The 19,370-nt window shown below is 36.2% G+C and overlaps 2 protein-coding genes across 10 annotated transcripts in view; one reads left to right on the forward strand and one right to left on the reverse strand.

The window, feature by feature from the left end:
- The window catches only part of LOC137238498 (uncharacterized protein DDB_G0287625), a 172,416-nt gene that overhangs the window by 33,483 nt on the left and 119,563 nt on the right, over positions 1-19,370 (reverse strand). The window lies entirely within an intron of this gene.
- Positions 1,153-18,611, forward strand: Ir10a (Ionotropic receptor 10a). The gene is made up of 2 exons (XM_067763569.1): positions 1,153-2,011; positions 17,408-18,611. The coding sequence occupies exons 1-2, from the start codon at positions 1,200-1,202 to the stop codon at positions 18,516-18,518; spliced, it is 1,923 nt and encodes a 640-aa protein (XP_067619670.1). The 5' UTR covers positions 1,153-1,199; the 3' UTR covers positions 18,519-18,611.

Below are 19,370 nucleotides of genomic sequence, written 5' to 3' on the forward strand. Positions count from 1 at the left end.
AATATATACATAAAAGTATTTAAAAAATTATTTTTAAAGTAGTAGCATTAGAGGAAGTAGTAGTAAAAAAACGTACTAATGTACGTTTCGTATACAATCGTGGGAAAACGAAACCCTTTTCAGACTTGTTGGCAATGTTGCCGTGAGCCTAGAAATAAATGTATCAGTTTACAAATAAAAAAAGGTACCAATCGCATAAACAGCGACTAATTTTACCAGTTTTATTATAAACATAACTGCTTTCATTTATAAATTTCAAATTATGGAGGAATTTTCAAATTTCTTCACCTCACATACATATATTGTTGTGTTGCTTGTGTATTTAATTTACGGCGACCATTTTTCCAAATTTAAAACTTGCTTTGTTTATGATTTGAATCATAAAGGAACTTTTAAAATTACAACTGAAAATTCAGTTCGAGTTGTGTATCACAAAAGCAACATTACATATTTGTGGCCTTTAGTACGAGCGAAGCCGCCGGTAAAGGCTAGTTTATCCTAAAACGCTTAATTATTTGAACATAATAAGAGCGCTGGCAGCTCTATTTTCCACATAAGGCCAAATACTCTCTCTTTATCAATCTTATGTGTGTTTGTATATTATTCTCTTCCTGTGTTCTTCGCCCCACATACCTGCACTTGATCGTTCCTCGCCAAGCACTTAAATGTGCAAAGCGTGCCCGTATGAGCAAAAGGCTCATACGAGCCGTTTTGCCCATCGCTACTCTAGAAGTACCCAATATCTGGGTTTTCGTGTCAAAGTGTAATCGAAGGAAATTAGTTGGCTGAGGGTGGGGGATCACATCATTCATCATTAGTTGATGTTTAACCGCCTTAGCGGTTTTGGCCATTTCGTAACAAGTACTACCAGCGGGCCATCCTTATTTCAGAATCACTTTGTTGGGAAAACACTAACTTATTTACTTGAAAAACAAACAGTAGGCATGTCCTAGCGGCACAAAAGTAAATAAAAAATGTAGTTATTTGCATATTGTATGCATGTATGTAAGTTTATACCTCCGTACCTACATATGTACATATGTATTTAGGCATGTATGTAGATATGAAAAGCATTATAAATTGTTTATATAAAAGGAGAGACAATAATGCAGAATCTCGGCAGTTTTCTTACCGGCCTTTTGAAGAATGGTACATATTTCGTAATTTCAAACTTAAAGGAAGTGTCAGTAAACTACGTTATGGGCTATTACTTAGTTATGTTGCTTTCAATGGTCTACATTGTAACAAAAGCGCAGCATCAGTGGCACTTTCGAAAAATTTCGAATACAACAAATAATTACAAATTAAATTTAAAAGAAATCGGTGACGAGTTAAATATATTTACCAGAGATCTACCATACATAAAAGTTATGTTGCGTGAAAAATATTTCGAAAGCGATTCTGATAATTCCTATGTGCAATGGTTTCTTCAGTATAGCCGATTGCCGATGATTATTTCATCCTATGATCACACATACACCAATTCAAATACTATTGAATCCGTGATAAGAGCATTATATCAAAGGAGTCGTGACAGTTTTGTAATTACTACTGAGTCTCGTCATCTTGAGAATGTTGCAAAACACTTTATACAACGTGCGGGCACATTTTTCTTCATAATATTAGATAATCAAAGGCTAAAAGACTATAAGAAACTACTTGATATAATGAACTCACTTTGGATGAAATATAAGACTTATAAAAATTTTCTACTCACAGTCGAGGGTATTTTTTATTTCGATCCATTTCTTTTAAACTCTGATCTCAATACATATGGTCGACTTGTTAAAATCAATATCACTGAACCGCATGAGAGGATATTATTTCGGAACATGCACCGTTACCCACTACGAATTCAAATATTCAAATCTGCCTATGCTCGACCACCTACAAACGAAAGTGATCTCTCAATAACTAAATTTTATGGAGTGGATGGCAGAGTAGCGGAACTTTTGGAACAAAAAATGAATTTTACAATGGTCTTACAGAAACCCGATCCAAACTATTTCGGGTACGTTTAAAAATCAATCATAAAGTGGCAACATAATTTAGTGGCTATTAGTTCGATTCCTAAGGCTATATTCAAACTAAATTTGTTAATTGTGCACAACCTGTTTGTAAATGGGCAACTTGAGGCTTTTACGTGTCCATTTTGACCGAGTTCATACACAAATATTTTTGTTCCTCATTTTCGGCAATTTCTCTTTTGGTGTTGCGCATTCCACTTACACGCGGGATCTGCAACTATTTGACATTCCCTTTAAGTTTTCTTCTAAACTATTTTTTTATTCATTCAAAAATTTAAAATATGTATATTATATAAATACATATTTATTATTTTAAATCCATGGTTCAACTATATGGTTGGCTCATCTCTACAGCAACAACATACATTTGTTCAGATTGTCAAAATCTACGTGTTGGTGTTAGGCGAATGAAATAAAACTTTGCGATTCTTGTGTGTTGTAAGAAAATGCCAAGGCGAATTCAGTACCAGGTGGTGTTATCACAACAGCTGATTGCTTCTTCTTGATTATTTTCCATACAACGCCTTGTACTACAACATGTCAGTTAATCGGAATCAATGAAAATTTTCTTTTTTGACTTGACGTTCTTCTGCACGGCGAATTGTTTGAATTCGCTTTGTCACCACCTGGTATGGATTCTCCTTGGAAAATACTGTCAATGAGTTGGTTGCATTTTGCGTTTGCCATCTCCTTTTGACAATCCCTACTCCAGTGGAATGCAAAAATAAAATCAGCTGATGAGATGAGCCAACCATATATGTAGCTGAGCCATGATCAGACCTTATTCATTTTATAGAAGCTGAAATTTCGTTAGGGCCATATAAATGTGTGATACTCCTATATTGCTACAAAAGGCTAGGTATGTACATTCCCAAACATCAGAGTGCCGATATATTGCTGTTTAAACGTTTTTGTTTTTGTATTCAATAATCGAATGTACCTAAATTTAAATTTCTTGTTGTCACACTTATGCTTGAGAGCCGTCACTCTATACTTTGGCAACAACAAAGCAACGAATTCATAACGAATGTTTGCTCAAAAAGGTTTTGGTTATTTTTCTTTAATTGCATATCAGTGTAGTGATTTTGCGTAATTACGATTTTTAGAAAGATAATTAACTAATTAATTTAATACAATCAATAAAATAAACACAAATACGCCACGAAAATGTCTAGAAGGCATTTTTATAAACATATCTGACAAAAAAAAACCAGCGACTACCTTGAAAAAACATCAAATTGCGAGCATTTATGTATTACATACATATCGACGGCCACCGTGGTGTGATGGTGGCGTGCTCCGCCTACCAAACCGAATGCCCTGGGTTCACACCCCGGCCAAAGTAACATCAAAATTTTAGAAATAAGGTTATTCAATTAGATGAAAATTTTTCCAAGCGGGGTCGCCCATCGGCAGTGTTTGGCAAGCGCTCCGAGAGTACTTCTGCCATGAAAAGCTCTCAGTGAGAACTCATCTGCCTCGCAGATGCCGTTCGGAGTCGGCATAAAACAAGTAGGTCCCGTCCCGCCAATTTGTAGGAAAAATTAAAAAGGAGCACGACGCAAATTGGAAGAGAAGCTCGGCCTAAAATCTCTTCGGAGGTTATCGCACCTTACATTTATTTATTTTTTATTACATACATACGTATATGGTTAGGGCATATTTCCAACTGAAGTAGGAATATCGTACAAAAAATGTGCGGAAAAATAGGCCTTACTTTTGTCATTTTACAAAGACTGATTTTCATATCGTTAGATTAATATGAAAATATGCTAAGTTATTTTTTTTTGAAAAATTGTATTTTAATGCAGTTTTAAAACTGAATTCAAAATATGTACATCGATCACAAAAAAAAAAATTTTTTATTTTTCATTTTTAAGTGCTGTGGGCAATGATGTGTAAATGTGCTAAGTCGTGAGCTGTTAAAAAGAATGTGCTAAGTCAGTCAACCTGTCAATAATATCAATCTGAATTAGCAGTAATTTCTTTGTGCGCGCATTTTATTTATTTATTTAATTCATTCATTGTTGTTGTTGTATTAACGATAAAGGCACTCCCCGAAGGCTTTGGAAGTGTTACCGATGTTGATGGTCCTTTGCCGGATATAGATCCGGTACGTTCCGGTAACAAAGCACAATTAAGGTACTAACCCGGCCATCTCGGGAACGATTTATATGACCACATTAAACCTTCTAGGCCATCCCGCCCTCCCCACCCCCTAGTTCCATGAGGAACTTGGTGTCCCCAGAGCCTCGGCTGTCGATGAAACAGGATTCGCCACGGGTGGGTGAGGTTGACAAATGGGTTGGAGAAGCTATATATTGCGCTGGCAACCCATTGAGAGGGTTGCGCAACACATCCCCTTGAAATTCGATTCACCCAATTGAGACATGCCTTTGGTGTTTGATAAATGCTTTGCACTGACCATAATCTACTTTAATTCTTACATAGCTACATGCTTTCTTACAGACTAGTTAAAAGTAGAAAACAATTCAAGCTTAAACTTATATAAGCTGTTATTAAAATTAATAGCACTACTGAATCGATTTGCTAGATGTATAGTCATTGTTATAGGTTCCTTCATATTGTGCCGGATATTAGCAACACTAAGGGATACTATCATTTCTAAGCCGATACTAAGCAGTGACTTGTATGCACATCAACAAATCAATCTTTATGTCTACCCATATGTCCATACAAGCAGCGGAGAGTAACGCACAAACACATGCACATATATGAGATACTCCCAAACAGGCCCGACGAGAGGGGGAGGGAGACAGGGGATTCCCCCCGGGCCCGTAGTTTCTCAGGGGCCCGCGATTTAGAGGTACTAAAACATTTTTTTAATTCAGGAGAGTCTTTAGTTGTTCCATGTGCAAACTTTAACCCGAATTTCAAAAGCAACGAATATTGATAATAATTTTCTGCCTGGGCCTGAGGAGACAATGAAAACATCAAAAAAATGTGTTTCTCAGGGAGCCCGCGATTTAGAGGTACTAAGACATATTTTTTAATTCAGGAGAGTCTTTAGTTGTTCCATGTGCAAGTTTTAAGCCGAATTCCAAAAGCAACGAATATTGATAATGATTTTTTGCCTGGGCCTGAGGAGACAATAAAAACATCAAACAAAAATGTGTTTCTCAGGGGGCCCGCGATTTAGAGGTACTAAAACATTTTTTTAATTCAGGAGAGTCTTTAGTTGTTCCATGTGCAAATTTTAATCCGAATTTCAGAAGCAACGAATATTGATAATGATTTTTTGCCTGGGCCTGTGGAGACAATAAAAACATCAAACAAAAATGTATGTTGACATGAATCCGAAATCGTAAAGTTTTCGTGGTGACACTGATGAAGGTGCACCTTCAAAAAGTCTTCCAACAATACTACCAACTCTGTACCAAAGTCCAGATTATTTAAACGACTTCGATATCGGTACCATGAATAATGAGTTTTTGCGATCTGAAGAAGTCAACGAAATAATTTGTCGAGGTCATCAAAATTGTCCTGTTATTTTTCCATGTGATTGTTATGACGAGGCATTTCCTACCTTGTTGTTAAACAGAATCTTGCCATGGAGAGAAACGGAACGTGACTGGTTAGTGTGGAGTGCCAGTATCAATGCTTTTTATTGCCTACCATGTCGTCTGTTATACCAATACTTTAAATCGACCAAAAATTTGTTGTGCGGATATTCGAAATTCCAGGTATGGAAGAAGCTATACGATAAACTGCCATCACACGAAAATACTCAACATCACATTAAATGTTATATTCAATGGCGATCTTTACAAAATCTAATTCAAAAGGAGGCTACAATTGATACACTTACCAATGAACAGCTAAACTCAAAAGTGGATAGACATTTTATATAGGATTTTGGACACTATTTTATTTTTGAGTGAAAGAGGTCTAGCTTTCAAAGGCGAAAGTATATATCTTGGTGAACGAAACGATGGACATTTTTTTGGCATCTAAGATCGCATAAGCCATTATGATCCGATACTTAGAGATCATTTGGTGAAAGTAAGAATTTCGCAACAGCACACAAACGTTCACAAGTTCACTATCCTTCCCTAGACATTCAGAACGAGTTTATAGAAACTTGTGCAAAGCACATGAGGGAAACTATGTATATTAGATCAAGGCAAGAAAGCCAAGTATTGTGCTATTATCGTTGATGCTATGCATGATGCTAGTCACGTAGACTACGTTCATTTCAATTCGGAAGCAACAAATTTTACAATTCAAGAACGGTTTTTGGCTTTCGTGAATTGTAACCAAAAAACTGGTCAGAAAATCGCTGATGGTTCAAAGACTGACTACCATTAATGAAAGAAACGTGATCCTCCAAGCTAGACACGCCACCATATATGTTGAAGTCCGACATCTAGATGCCTTATTACCTGATTTGAAGTTGATCAGGAACCAATGGGAAACAATTTTAAACGAATGCAAAACAGTTGCTATTCAATTGAACATCTCGCCAAAGTTTCCCGACATTCGAAATAGAAAAGACGTTCTGAAGATAATTTAAATGGGATGATTACGGATGATTTTAAAAACAATACATTCCTGGTAATCGTTGATTCGGTAATCACTGGCATTACTGAACGATTTGCAGCTATGAGAAATTTAAGCGAGACGGTTTCCTTTTTGTGGCAATTTGAAGACATGGATGAAACTACGATTCGGGCGAGCGCAGCAAAATTTGTCGAAAAATACAAGTCGGACATTTCTCAAAGCTTAGAATGCGAAATAGTTCACTTGAAACACATTTACGAAGCAAATTTTGATAAAGGTCTGTCATCATTGGAATTGCTAAATGCCATCTAAATAAATAAAAATAAATGTAAGGCGCTATAACCTCCGAAGAGATCTAAGGCGGAGCTTCTCTCCAATTTGCGTCGTGCTCGTCTTGATTTTACCTACAAATTGGCCGGACGGGACCTACATGTTTTATGCCGACCCCGAACGGCATTTACAAGGCAGATGAGTTTTCACAGAGAGCTTTTCATGGCAGAAATACACCCGGTGCGCTTGCCAAACACTGCCGACCTGCTTAGAAACATTTTCTTCTAATTGAAAAACTTATTTCTAAAATTTTGATGTTGCTTTGCGCGGGATGTGATCCCAGGGCATACGGTGTGGTAGGCGGAGCAGGCTACCATCACACTACGGTGGTCGGTGACTGCCATCTACATATGTTCAAAATCTGTATAGGATTTTCCCCAACATTTTGTGTTGCTTTACGTATCTTTGCCTATACCTTTCACTGTAGCTAGTGCAGAACGTTCCTTCACCGCCCTTTCAAGAATCAAAAATTTTCATGGATCGTGTTCATATCAAGAGCGAGTTTCAGGACTTGCAACTATTTGTGTTGAATCCGTTTTGGCAAGACAGTTAAATTTTGATATTACATATTAAAAAAATTTTGCAGCGAAAAAAACAAGTAAAGCACTCCTTGATATCCGAAATTTCTATATTGTATAATTAAAATTTATTATCATCATTAAATTTATCAGAAATGTATTAAAATGTTACCAAATAACTAGAAAAGATTATTTGAAACAATATGTGACTGTTAAAAGAGAATTATATTTCTACGTTACAATAAAATAGTATAAATAGTAAATATTCTGTGTTAATTTTATTGTCAGCTCTTATCAAAAATCATTTAGTTGATGTGCAAAAATTTTTGTTGATGTAATCCATCAATAATGATTCATAATGAGACGTCATTAATTCAAGTTAATCAAATGTATTAGTGGATTTTTTATAGGGGCCCGCAAGTTGTTTAGTCCCGGGCCCGGATTTTCTCTCTACGGCTCTGCTCCCAAAAGTATGCAATCATTTGTGCAAGTATCACTCACATATACACGCGCATGGGCTATGCGAGAAGCTATAAAATCGTGCATCTGTAGTTATAGCTGAGAAATGTATAGCTTATAAACGAGAAGTAAATTCTAGAAATAGAAACGCCTAAAAGTATGCGAACGAAAAATCACAGAGTATAAAAGGAGGTAAAGCTTTGAGCCATTGTAACAAATTTTGAAACAACGAAGTCAATGTGACTAGAAAAAGAGAGTTTGGAGTCAAAGATCACACCCAAGTCTTTACTCTTTTGACAACGATTAAGAGATTTAGCATTTAGTTGGTAGATAAAGTATGTGGCAGTTGTCTTTTTGGAATAAGACTTAACACAGCATTTTTTTGAATTTAAAAATAAATTATTGTCTGCGCACCATCCGGCAAAAGAGGTCAGATCGGAACTGTTAGAAATAGTGTGACAAATAAATAGTATTTTTTGTGAAATATAGTGTTATATTTCCTTCATTAAAGGGGAGGAGTGATGGGAAACAGTGTAAAAAGTGCTAAGTCAGGAGAAAAAGTTTGTTTTGAGTGCGGGAATTGTGCTAAGTCATAAAATAGCTGCTGGGTTACCATACATGATTTTTATACTCAGTTGAGCAGAGCTCACAGAGTATATTAAGTTTGATTGGATAACGGTTGGTTGTACATATATAATGGAATCGAGATAGATATAGACTTCCATATATCAAAATAATCAGGATCGAAAAAAAATTTGATTGAGCCATGTCCGTCCGTCCGTCCGTCCGTCCGTTAACACGATAACTTGAGTAAATTTTGAGGTATCTTGATGAAATTTGGTATGTAGGTTCCTGAGCACTCATCTCAGATCGCTATTTAAAATGAACTATATCGGGCTATAACCACGCCCACTTTTTCGATATCGAAAATTTCGAAAAACCGAAAAAGAGCGATAATTCATTACAAAAGACAGATAAAGCGACGAAACTTGGTATATGAGTTGAACTTATAACGCAGAATAGAAAATTAGTAAAATGTTGGACAATGGGCGTGGCACCGCCCACTTTTAAAAGAAGGTAATTTAGAAGTTTTGCAAGCTGTAATTTGGCAGTCGTTGAAGATATCATGATGAAATTTGGCAGAAACTTTACTCCTATTACTATGTGTACGCTTAATAAAAATTAGCAAAATCGGAGAAGGACCACGCCCACTTTTAAAAAAAATTTTTTTTAAAGTAAAATTTTAACAAAAAATTTAATATTTTTACAGTATATAAGTAAATTATGTCAACATTCAACTCCAGTAATGATGTGGTGCAACAAAATACAAAAATAAAAGAAAATTTCAAAATGGGCGTGGCTCCGCCCTTTTTTATTTAATTTGTCTAGGATACTTTTAACGCCATAAGTCGAACAAAAATTAACCAATCCTTTTGAAATCTGGTACGGGCATAGACTTTATGACGTTAAATGTTTTCTGTGAAAATGGGCGGAATCGGTTGATGTCTAGCCCGGTATTTATACACAGTCGTCCGTCTGTCCTTCCGCATGGCCGTTAACACGATAACTTGAGCAAAAATCGACATATCTTTAATGAACTTAGTTCACGTGCTTACTTGAACTCACTTTATCTTGGTATGAAAAATGAACGAAATCCGACTATGACCACGCCCACTTTTTCGATATCGAAAATTACGAAAAATGAAAAAAATGCCATAATTCTATACCAAATACGAAAAAAGGGATGAAACATGGTAAGGTAATTGGATTGTTTTATTGACGCGAAATATAACTTTAGCAAAAACTTTATAAAGTGGTTGTGACACCTATCATATTATGTAGAAGAAAATGAAAAAGTTCTGCAGGGCGAAATAAAAAACCCTTAAAATCTTGGCAGGTATTACATATATAAATAAATTAGCGGTATCCAACAGATAATGTTCTGGGTCACCCTGGTCCACATGGTCGATATCTGGAAAACGCCTTCACATATACAACTACCACCACTCCCTTTTAAAACTCTCATTAATGCCTTTAATTTGATACCCATATCGTACAAACTCATTCTAGAGTCACCCCTGTCCACCTTTATGGCGATATCTCGAAAAGGCGTCCACCTATAGAACTAAGCCCCACGCTCTTTTAAAATACTCATTAACACCTTTCATTTGATACCCATATCGTACAAACATATTCTAAAGTCACCCCTGGTCCACCTTTATGGCGATATCTCGAAAAGGCGAACACCTATAGAATGAAGCCCCACTCCCTTTTAAAAATACTCATTAACACCTTTCATTTGATACCCATATCGTACAAATGCACTCTAGAGTCACCCCTGGTCCACCTTTATGGCGATATCTCGAAAAGGCGACCACCTATGGAACTAAGGATTACTCCCTTTTAAAATACTCATTAACACCTTTCTTTTGATACCCATATTGTACAAACAAATTCTAGGGTAACCCCTGGTCCACCTTTATGGCGATATCTCGAAACGGCGTCCACCTATGGAACTAAGGATTACTCCCTTTTAAAATACTCATTAACACCTTTCATTTGATACCCATATCGTACAAACGCACTCTAGAGTCACCCCTGGTCCACCTTTATGGCGATATCTCGAAAATGCGACCACCTATACAACAACCACCACTCCCTTTTAAAACCCTCATTAATACCTTTAATTTGATACCCATATCGTACAAACACATTCTAGAGTCACCCCTGGTCCACCTTTGTGGCGATATTTCGAAACGGCGTCCACCTATAGAACTAAGGCCCTCTCCCTTTTAAAATACTCATTAACACCTTTCGTTTGATGCCCATATTGTACAAACAAATTCTAGGGTCACCCCTGGTCCACCTTTATGGCGATATCTCGAAACGGCGTCCACCTATGGAACTAAGGATTACTCCATTTTAAAATACTCATTAACACCTTTCTTTTGATACCCATATCGTACAAACGCACTCTAGAGTCACCCCTGGTCCACCTTTATGGCGATATCTCGAAAAGGCGACCACCTATGGAACTAAGGATTACTCCCTTTTAAAATACTCATTAACACCTTTCTTTTGATACCCATATTGTACAAACAAATTCTAGGGTAACCCCTGGTCCACCTTTATGGCGATATCTCGAAACGGCGTCCACCTATGGAACTAAGGATTACTCCCTTTTAAAATACTCATTAACACCTTTCATTTGATACCCATATCGTACAAACGCACTCTAGAGTCACCCCTGGTCCACCTTTATGGCGATATCTCGAAAAGGCGACCACCTATGGAACTAGGGATTACTCCCTTTTAAAATACTCATTAACACCTTTCTTTTGATACCCATATTGTACAAACAAATTCTAGGGTAACCCCTGGTCCACCTTTATGGCGATATCTCGAAAAGGCGACCACCTATGGAACTAAGGATTACTCCCTTTTAAAATACTCACTAACACCTTTCTTTTGATACCCATATTGTACAAACAAATTCTAGGGTAACCCCTGGTCCACCTTTATGGCGATATCTCGAAACGGCGTCCACCTATGGAACTAAGGATTACTCCCTTTTAAAATACTCATTAACACCTTTCATTTGATACCCATATCGTACAAACGCACTCTAGAGTCACCCCTGGTCCACCTTTATGGCGATATCTCGAAAAGGCGACCACCTATGGAACTAAGGATTACTCCCTTTTAAAATACTCATTAGCACCTTTCTTTTGATACCCATATTGTACAAACAAATTCTAGGGTAACCCCTGGTCCACCTTTATGGCGATATCTCGAAACGGCGTCCACCTATGGAACTAAGGATTACTCCCTTTTAAAATACTCATTAACACCTTTCATTTGATACCCATATCGTACAAACGCATTCTAGAGTCAACCCTGATCCACCTTTATGGCTATATCCCTATATGGCGTCCACCTATAGAACTATGGCCCACTCCCTCATAAAATACTCTTTAATGCTTTTCATTTGTAATACATAAAAGAATAGAAAGCGATCTATGAAAAAAAAATCTCCGTTAGGTAGCGCAAGGATCTAGATATTCACAAAAATCGTATTTGTGGTCCGATTTTGGAACACATAATACATAAAAGAATAGAAAGCGATCTATGAAAAAAATCTCCGCTAGGTGGCGCAAGGATCGAGATATTCACAAACATCGTATTTGTGGTCCGATTTGGCTCATATTTGGAACACATAATACATACAAGAATAGAAAGCGACCTATGAAAAAAAATCGCCGCTAGGTGGCGCAACGATCGAGATATTCACAAAAATCGTATTTGTTGTCCGATCTGGCTCATATTTGGAACACATAATACATACATGAATAGAAAACGGCCTGTGAAAAAATCGCCGCTAGGTGGCGCAAAGATCACGATATTCAAAATTGTCGTATTTGCGGCCGATTTGGTCCATATTTGGAACACATAATAAATACATGAATATAAAGCGACCTATGATGTCCGATTTGGCTCATATTTGGAACAAATATTACATACAGTCCAATAGAAGTAACATCAAAATATTTTGGAGTTCGAGGAGAGACAAGCATACATGGCGCAGAGTCGAGTAAAGTATTTCGAAGGATTATGTATTGAGGACTTAGATTGTAACAAATTGTCAGGAAAGAGTCCTTGTAATAATGTGTCACTAAATGAACTAAATAGAATAGGAAATAATAGACAATTAAATAAAGACTAAAATCTTGAAAATAAAATAATTAAAAAAAATTGTTTAAGTTAAACGGTTTTATTGAAAACAATACTTAAATGAAGTAATAATAATATTAAAAGCTAGAAAATAATTAGGTAGGTCCTAAGTACTAGTCATCACACTCCTCATCAATCAAGGGCGTTGATCAGACAATTAAATAAAAGCGTTGGGCGCGTGATATTTCTATTGATAGTCATAAGTAAGACCAACTGAACCTTAATCAGGTTATGCTACGCCTCACATTTTTAGAAATTTCACGCGCCCAACGCTTTTATTTAATTGTCTGATCAACGCCCTTGATTGATGAGGAGTGTGATGACTAGTACTTAGGACCTACCTAATTATTTTCTAGCTTTTAATATTATTATTACTTCATTTAACTATTGTTTTCAATAAAACCGTTTAACTTAAACAATTTTTTTAAATTATTTTATTCCGCACATTTTCTGATAAAGCCACAATGACTCAATCTTAATAATACACCAACATATCTACTTCAGTTGGAAGTATGCGCTGACGAAATTTTAGCTTTAATAAAATGACGAAGATCTGGCAGTCACGTGTTATTGCTCTATTAACTGTTAAAATGCAAAAAACAAGTAATTTTAAAACAAAATTTTTAAGAGAAAAGAATTTGCGAAAAGAATAAATGCAAAGCAAAGTGAATAGCCGAGCACAAGTGACTCGGTGCCCATCTGCTTACCTCATCACCCCCTCTTCAGCCAGTAACGAGCTCCAGCATCAAAAGTAATTGGTTGAAACCAGCGACTTAGGCAAGGTGCACACGAGGCTACGCGTCATAGACGCGTACAAGATATTTTATGTAGCTACAATTCCTCTACGCTTCAAGATCGGCATACGTAGCTACTTACAAGCGTCGCTACAAAAATTTATTTATGCTGTATAATTGCCATTATACAAAAGTTGATTTTGTATAAAATTAAAAACAAAAGTTTTCATCACCGCGCATAAGAGAAAAAAAAAAGAATTTTCAATTCAAAACGGGTTTCAATAACAATTTTTGTTTGTATCGGTCAACATAAACATGTCCAGCGACGAAGAATTGGTATTGCTAAATTTCCTTCGTCGCAGAAAGGAAAAGAAAGCAAAGAGAAAATATTGGGCACATCCATATATTCAGAAAAATGTTAATTGTAGACTGTTTGTATGTGCAAAGGAGTTGTCTCATGATGATATAAAGTTCCGGATATTTTATCGCATGTCAAAAGCTACATTCAAGGATTTGGTTATGCTCGTTGGTGCTTCCATACAGAAAGAAAACACCAATATGCGTGAAAGTGTCCCTCCTGAAGAACAGCTTATGGTAACATTAAGGTATGTGTATAACATTGTTTCATTCAATGTATGGGATTCAATTGTGTAGGGCCTCATTTTCGGAAAAGGTTCAGTAACGTTGTTGTTGTTATTGTAGTAATGTTTCGCCCCACATAATAGCTGCGACCGATCACAAATTGCCATCAATATCCTCTAACGGGTGTCCAAGGAAACTTGCTTTTTCGACAGGGGTGGACCATAATTAAAGGGGTGTTAGAGGCGTTGGTTCCACATTACAATTAAAGAGATGGTTGGTGTCATGTGGGGACACATTGCAAGCGGGCATACATTTTGTATGTCGGGGTTGATTCTGGATATGTAAGAGTTTAACCTGTTACAGTATCCAGATCGAAGTTGAGCTAGAGTGACGCGCGTTTCCCTAGGCAGAGTGCGTTTCTCCTGTTGTTGTGTTAACAGTGGTCGTTCCTCTTCTGTTAGTTTTGGGTATTGTTCTTTAAGTACTGAGAATCCTAGTATTAGGTGTTGCTACAACAAGAGCTACCCTGTTCTGATGACAAATTCGATTTGTTATAGGAATATTTTTTGAGCCGGAGCTTTTCATTATATATGAGTATCTTTGAATTGAGGCCACTACTGAGTTGGTGGCGAACATGTTGTTGTGTATTTGCGTGGTCTAAATTCTTTATAACTTTTTGTTTAGGTATCTGGTACAGGATGCACGTTCAATGCGCTTGCTTTATATTTTCAAAGAGGAGAACGTACAATCGGAGTAATTGTTGAAGAAACAACAAAATCTATATGGAATTAATTAAAAGATTGTTATATGACGTTGCCAAATGAGGAGCGTTGGAAGAGTATTGCGCGACGGTTCTCTGATCTATGGCAGCTGCCAAATTGGTTAGGAGCTATCGACGGAAAGCGTGTGCGAATTCAAAAATATCCAAATTCGGGTTCAGCTAATTTCAATTACAAAAACTACCATTCAGTAATATTACTTGCCTGTTGCGATGCCGACGGGATATTTACATCAATAGAATGCGGATTTGCAGGACGAAATAGCGACGGGGGAGTTTTTAGAATTTCGACGTTTGGACGTTGGTTAGAAAGTTACAATAATTTACCATCCCCAGAGGAACTACCGCATGACGACAGTGGAAATAAGTTTCCATATTATTTCGTAGCAGATAACGCCTTTCCTTTAAGGAAAAATGTTATGCGGCCTTATCCGGAAAGAAACATTGTCAACAAGATGCGCATATTTAATTATAGACTAAGTCGCGGTAGGAAGAACATAGAGTGCAGTTTCGGGATGATGGTAAAAAAATTTGGAGTTTTCTCAACACCTATACGATGCCAAAAGTACGAAACAATTATTTCAATTATACAAAGTGCTTGTATCCTACATAATTTTATAAGGAAAAAAGATGGCATATTATACACGACCTTCCTTCCCGATATCGAAAACCAGCAACCAGTTCAACGGAACCCAAGTACTCTGCCAGAGTTCGATAATGTAAACATAATGGAAAATTCTGCCCCACAAAACTTACGACACTATTTAAGCAATTATTTTGTATTACCAAATGTTTCTTTGCCCTGGCAGTGGAATTCTTGTTTATAAAAACTGTTAGACTATTTTACTTTCCATTTATTGCAATAAATTTAATTCAAATAGTTGAAAAAAAAGTGAATAATAATTCATATCAAATAATATTACGAATAGTACTCGATCTGTTCTGTGAATGAGGCTAGTTTGAACTATGTGTACACATGCGAATAAAATTATAGCAGCAAAAATTAATTGCAAGTTGTTTCAGCTACTTCCTTTTTTGTTTTCACTATTTTTAAATAAAACTTAAATGAATTGTAGAACGAAAACTATGCAAATCGATTTCAAAAACATGTTCTAAATTTTGGGAAACATTTTAAGCATGTGATTTTTTAGTCCATCTTATTTATATATATATTTATATAATTATTTTTCTAAAGCAAAACTAGGTGAAAACCGCAAAAAGGCCTTGTGCCAATACTTACTTCCCTGGGTGTACATGTATTCAAACTAGCATACACTTGTAACACTGGTACTTTTTTCGTTCACTATTGTATCGTCTAATTCATGACTACTTCTATGTAGTAAGATACTTATGAGATCAGCCCACTGAAAACATACCCATTCTAACATCTGTTTATAACTAAATAATAGTATAATTATATAATAAATAATATACAAAAACGCAAGTTTACTCGTTTGTGTAAAAGGCTCTTTCATTTTCACAGTCAATTGTTTCAAATAGTACTGAAGTATAGGTTGGAGTATCATCGGGCGAAGGAGCTGGGGTGCAGACTTCTATATTTTGGCCATAAGACGTTGCTGGATCAAACAGTTCCCGCCTGACAGATTGTGCCCTTTGTTCATTTAAAAGCTCCTCTAGCAGCATCATAGATCGAATTTTAAATGTGCGCAAATTCTCGAGAGAAAGACTTCTTACGTCGGGAAGTAAGATCATTAGAAACATTTTTTTTGGATCTTCCGATGTTGTATTTCCCTTTTTTGTTTTAAGGTAATTTAGCACCGCCACATCGACTTCATCTCGGGCTGTTTTCTTTCTTTTCTTGGCACTAAATGTTGGTTCAACATTGCTTTCTTTGGCTGGATGTGATTCTAGGTTGTTGCAGATCAAAGACTCTGTCTTCGTGGGGGCACAATCGCTGTAGTTGTCGTCAGCAATTGATCCATTTTCAATTTCATCCAAATATTGTTCTTCCATTTCTGATATTATAATGTTGCTGGTATTTTCAGAATGATGCACTGTTTTTACATATGGAAGAACGAATTTCATAATGTCGTGCAAATAGTAAGGCCTCTTCGCTTTAGTAGAAGATCCACTAGGAGATGGCTTGAGACTTCTTACAAAGCCATTTCGCAAGTTATTCCACTTTTCTTTGCAATCAGGCACTGTAAGGAAGAGTGTAATAAATTTAGATCTATTTAGACATATTCTTTGTTTTTATTTATAAAAAGAAATTCAAAATCTAGACACCTGACCAATTCATTTCCACACCAATTGCTGCCCAGGCTCTTTCTGTAACATCTTTCTTCGAATATTCTGCTAAATTATTTTTGTATAGGCAAGGATAATTCTCAACCAATTGAACGAATTTAGTCGCGTCGACCATTTTATATTTTTTTATATGAAATAAATTCAATATATATTTATAGCAACAGAAGCACAGCACACAAGTTTGCAAACGCGACCAACATTGCTGTACGCCTAGCTACACGAAAATTTCATGCTTTGTCGCTTTCATGCAGCTGACGCCTCGTATGCAGCTCTCCATTCAAATACATGTGTTCGTCATCAAAGCGTACAAATTTCGCTTGCAGCGTCTAATACGCGTAGCCTCGTGTGCACCTTGCCTTACATAAAAATTTCTCTATGACGACAATAAGATTCAATATTTACATATACACATTATTTTTCATTACGAAATATTTCTTTCATGATTTAATTTCTTTGCAGAGAGCGAACCAAATCTGGCAAATATAATGGTGCAATCGGTTCCATTATCGAAGATGAGGTCGATTTTTGTTTTACGGGTTTCTTTGTTAAAGACTACTTAGTATCCAAATACATGGACTTTACAGTGGCGGTATATGATGATCAGTTATGTCTTTATGTTCGAAAAGCTAAACGCATTCCACAATCAATCTTACCGTTATTCTCAGTAAATTATGACGTATGGTTTAGTTTTATATTGAGCGGCTTCGTTTGTTGTTTTATTTGGTGGTTAATACGTCGCCTCAATATATGGTTGAAAATTAAAATGCTTAACAACAGACAACCATTAGATCATAACCAGTGGATACAATTTCGTAGAATTTGCATTGATACATGGGTTGTCTGGGTGCGTGTGACTATTTTAAGAAATCCACCGTTTAATTCGGAACTTGCCTTTATGGGATCGCTTTGTCTAACCAGCGTTATATTTGGTGCTGTTTTCGAATCTAGTTTGGCTACAGTCTACATACATCCATTATATTACAGTGATATTAATACATTAAAGGAATTAGACGAAAGTAATCTTCCAATTATCTATAAATATTCATCTATGGCTGACGATTTATTTGTCAGCGACACATCTCCAGTATATGCAAGCCTTAATAAAAAATTAGTGCATGTTAAGGATTTGAATGCAGATATTATGGTTGAAATTGCCAATAATGGTGGAAAAGCCAGTGTCACTCGAGGCAATACTATCCTGGTTGAATCTGATAACTTTATTTTATCAAAGAACATTAACCTTATTAGGGAGTGTCCAAAATATTACACAATATCTTACGTTAATCCAAAGGATTCGCCTTGGCAAGAGACCGTCAACAACTGGCTCTTACGATTTCTATCATCTGGCCTAATAGAGAAGTGGATCAATGATATGAAAACTAATGTTGACATCGCGGTTAAAATAAAGGGAGTACAATCTTTTACAAAGTCGGATACATTTAAAATTCTTACAGTTGGAGATTTACAATTGGCATTTTATGTAGTGCTAATCGGAAACACACTAGCGGCAATATCACTAATCGTTGAGTTTTTTATGAAAAATTACAGAAATGTTGCAAAAGAAACGTGATAATTAATGTTTAATTTGATTAAAAAATATATATTTATTTGGCTTTACCACTGTTAAAATTCAATAAATAAGTCCTTAAACCTGTATGGGCAAATCCACCAAACATTTAATTCGTCTTTTCTTCTATGTTACTGATAGAAGCATGTACATACATACATACATTTGTACGTATTATATGAGCATTTAGTTTGTTCTATTAACTATCGGACCAGATGGTGTTTATGACGAAAAAGGCCGATTACAATTTTTTGCAGAAACAGAATGTTTAATGTTGTCATATTAATCGTTCCCGAGATGGTCGGGCTAAGATCTTAATGGTGCTTGTTACAGGAATGTACCGGATCTATATCCGGAAAGGACCATCAATATCGATAACACTCCGCAAAACCCTTCGGAGAGTGTCTTTATCGTTAATACAACAACAACAACTAGTTGGAGATCTTACAACACAAATTTTGTACGTGAGGGTAAGTTTATTTGCCACTTAATTTATTTAAAATTATAATACCTATGTATATGTAGTGATGGAACGATACGAGTACTGAGTAAGTAGTATCGATACTTTTCCAAAAAATACTCGAGTATTTTGTACTCGATACTTTTTTCCAAGTACTGAGTAAAGTATCGATATTTTACCTCGATACTTTTCCCCGATACTTTACCAAGTACCGATGGTCTTGTTTAAGATCAACAAAGTTCAGTCCATTAACACCATGGACACCAAGACTTGGGCATAAAATTAGATCGTAGACGATGCGGTAAAAGCTCCGCATTCAATTTAACCCGACTCTTTGGTAATGGTTGAATGGGACAGGATTTCTGCATATGGTGGAAAAGAAAAGTACGTGAATT

The sequence above is a fragment of the Eurosta solidaginis genome, chromosome 1, assembly GCF_040869045.1.
Source record: "Eurosta solidaginis isolate ZX-2024a chromosome 1, ASM4086904v1, whole genome shotgun sequence".
In the NCBI taxonomy this organism is placed as follows: Eukaryota; Metazoa; Arthropoda; class Insecta; order Diptera; family Tephritidae; genus Eurosta; species Eurosta solidaginis.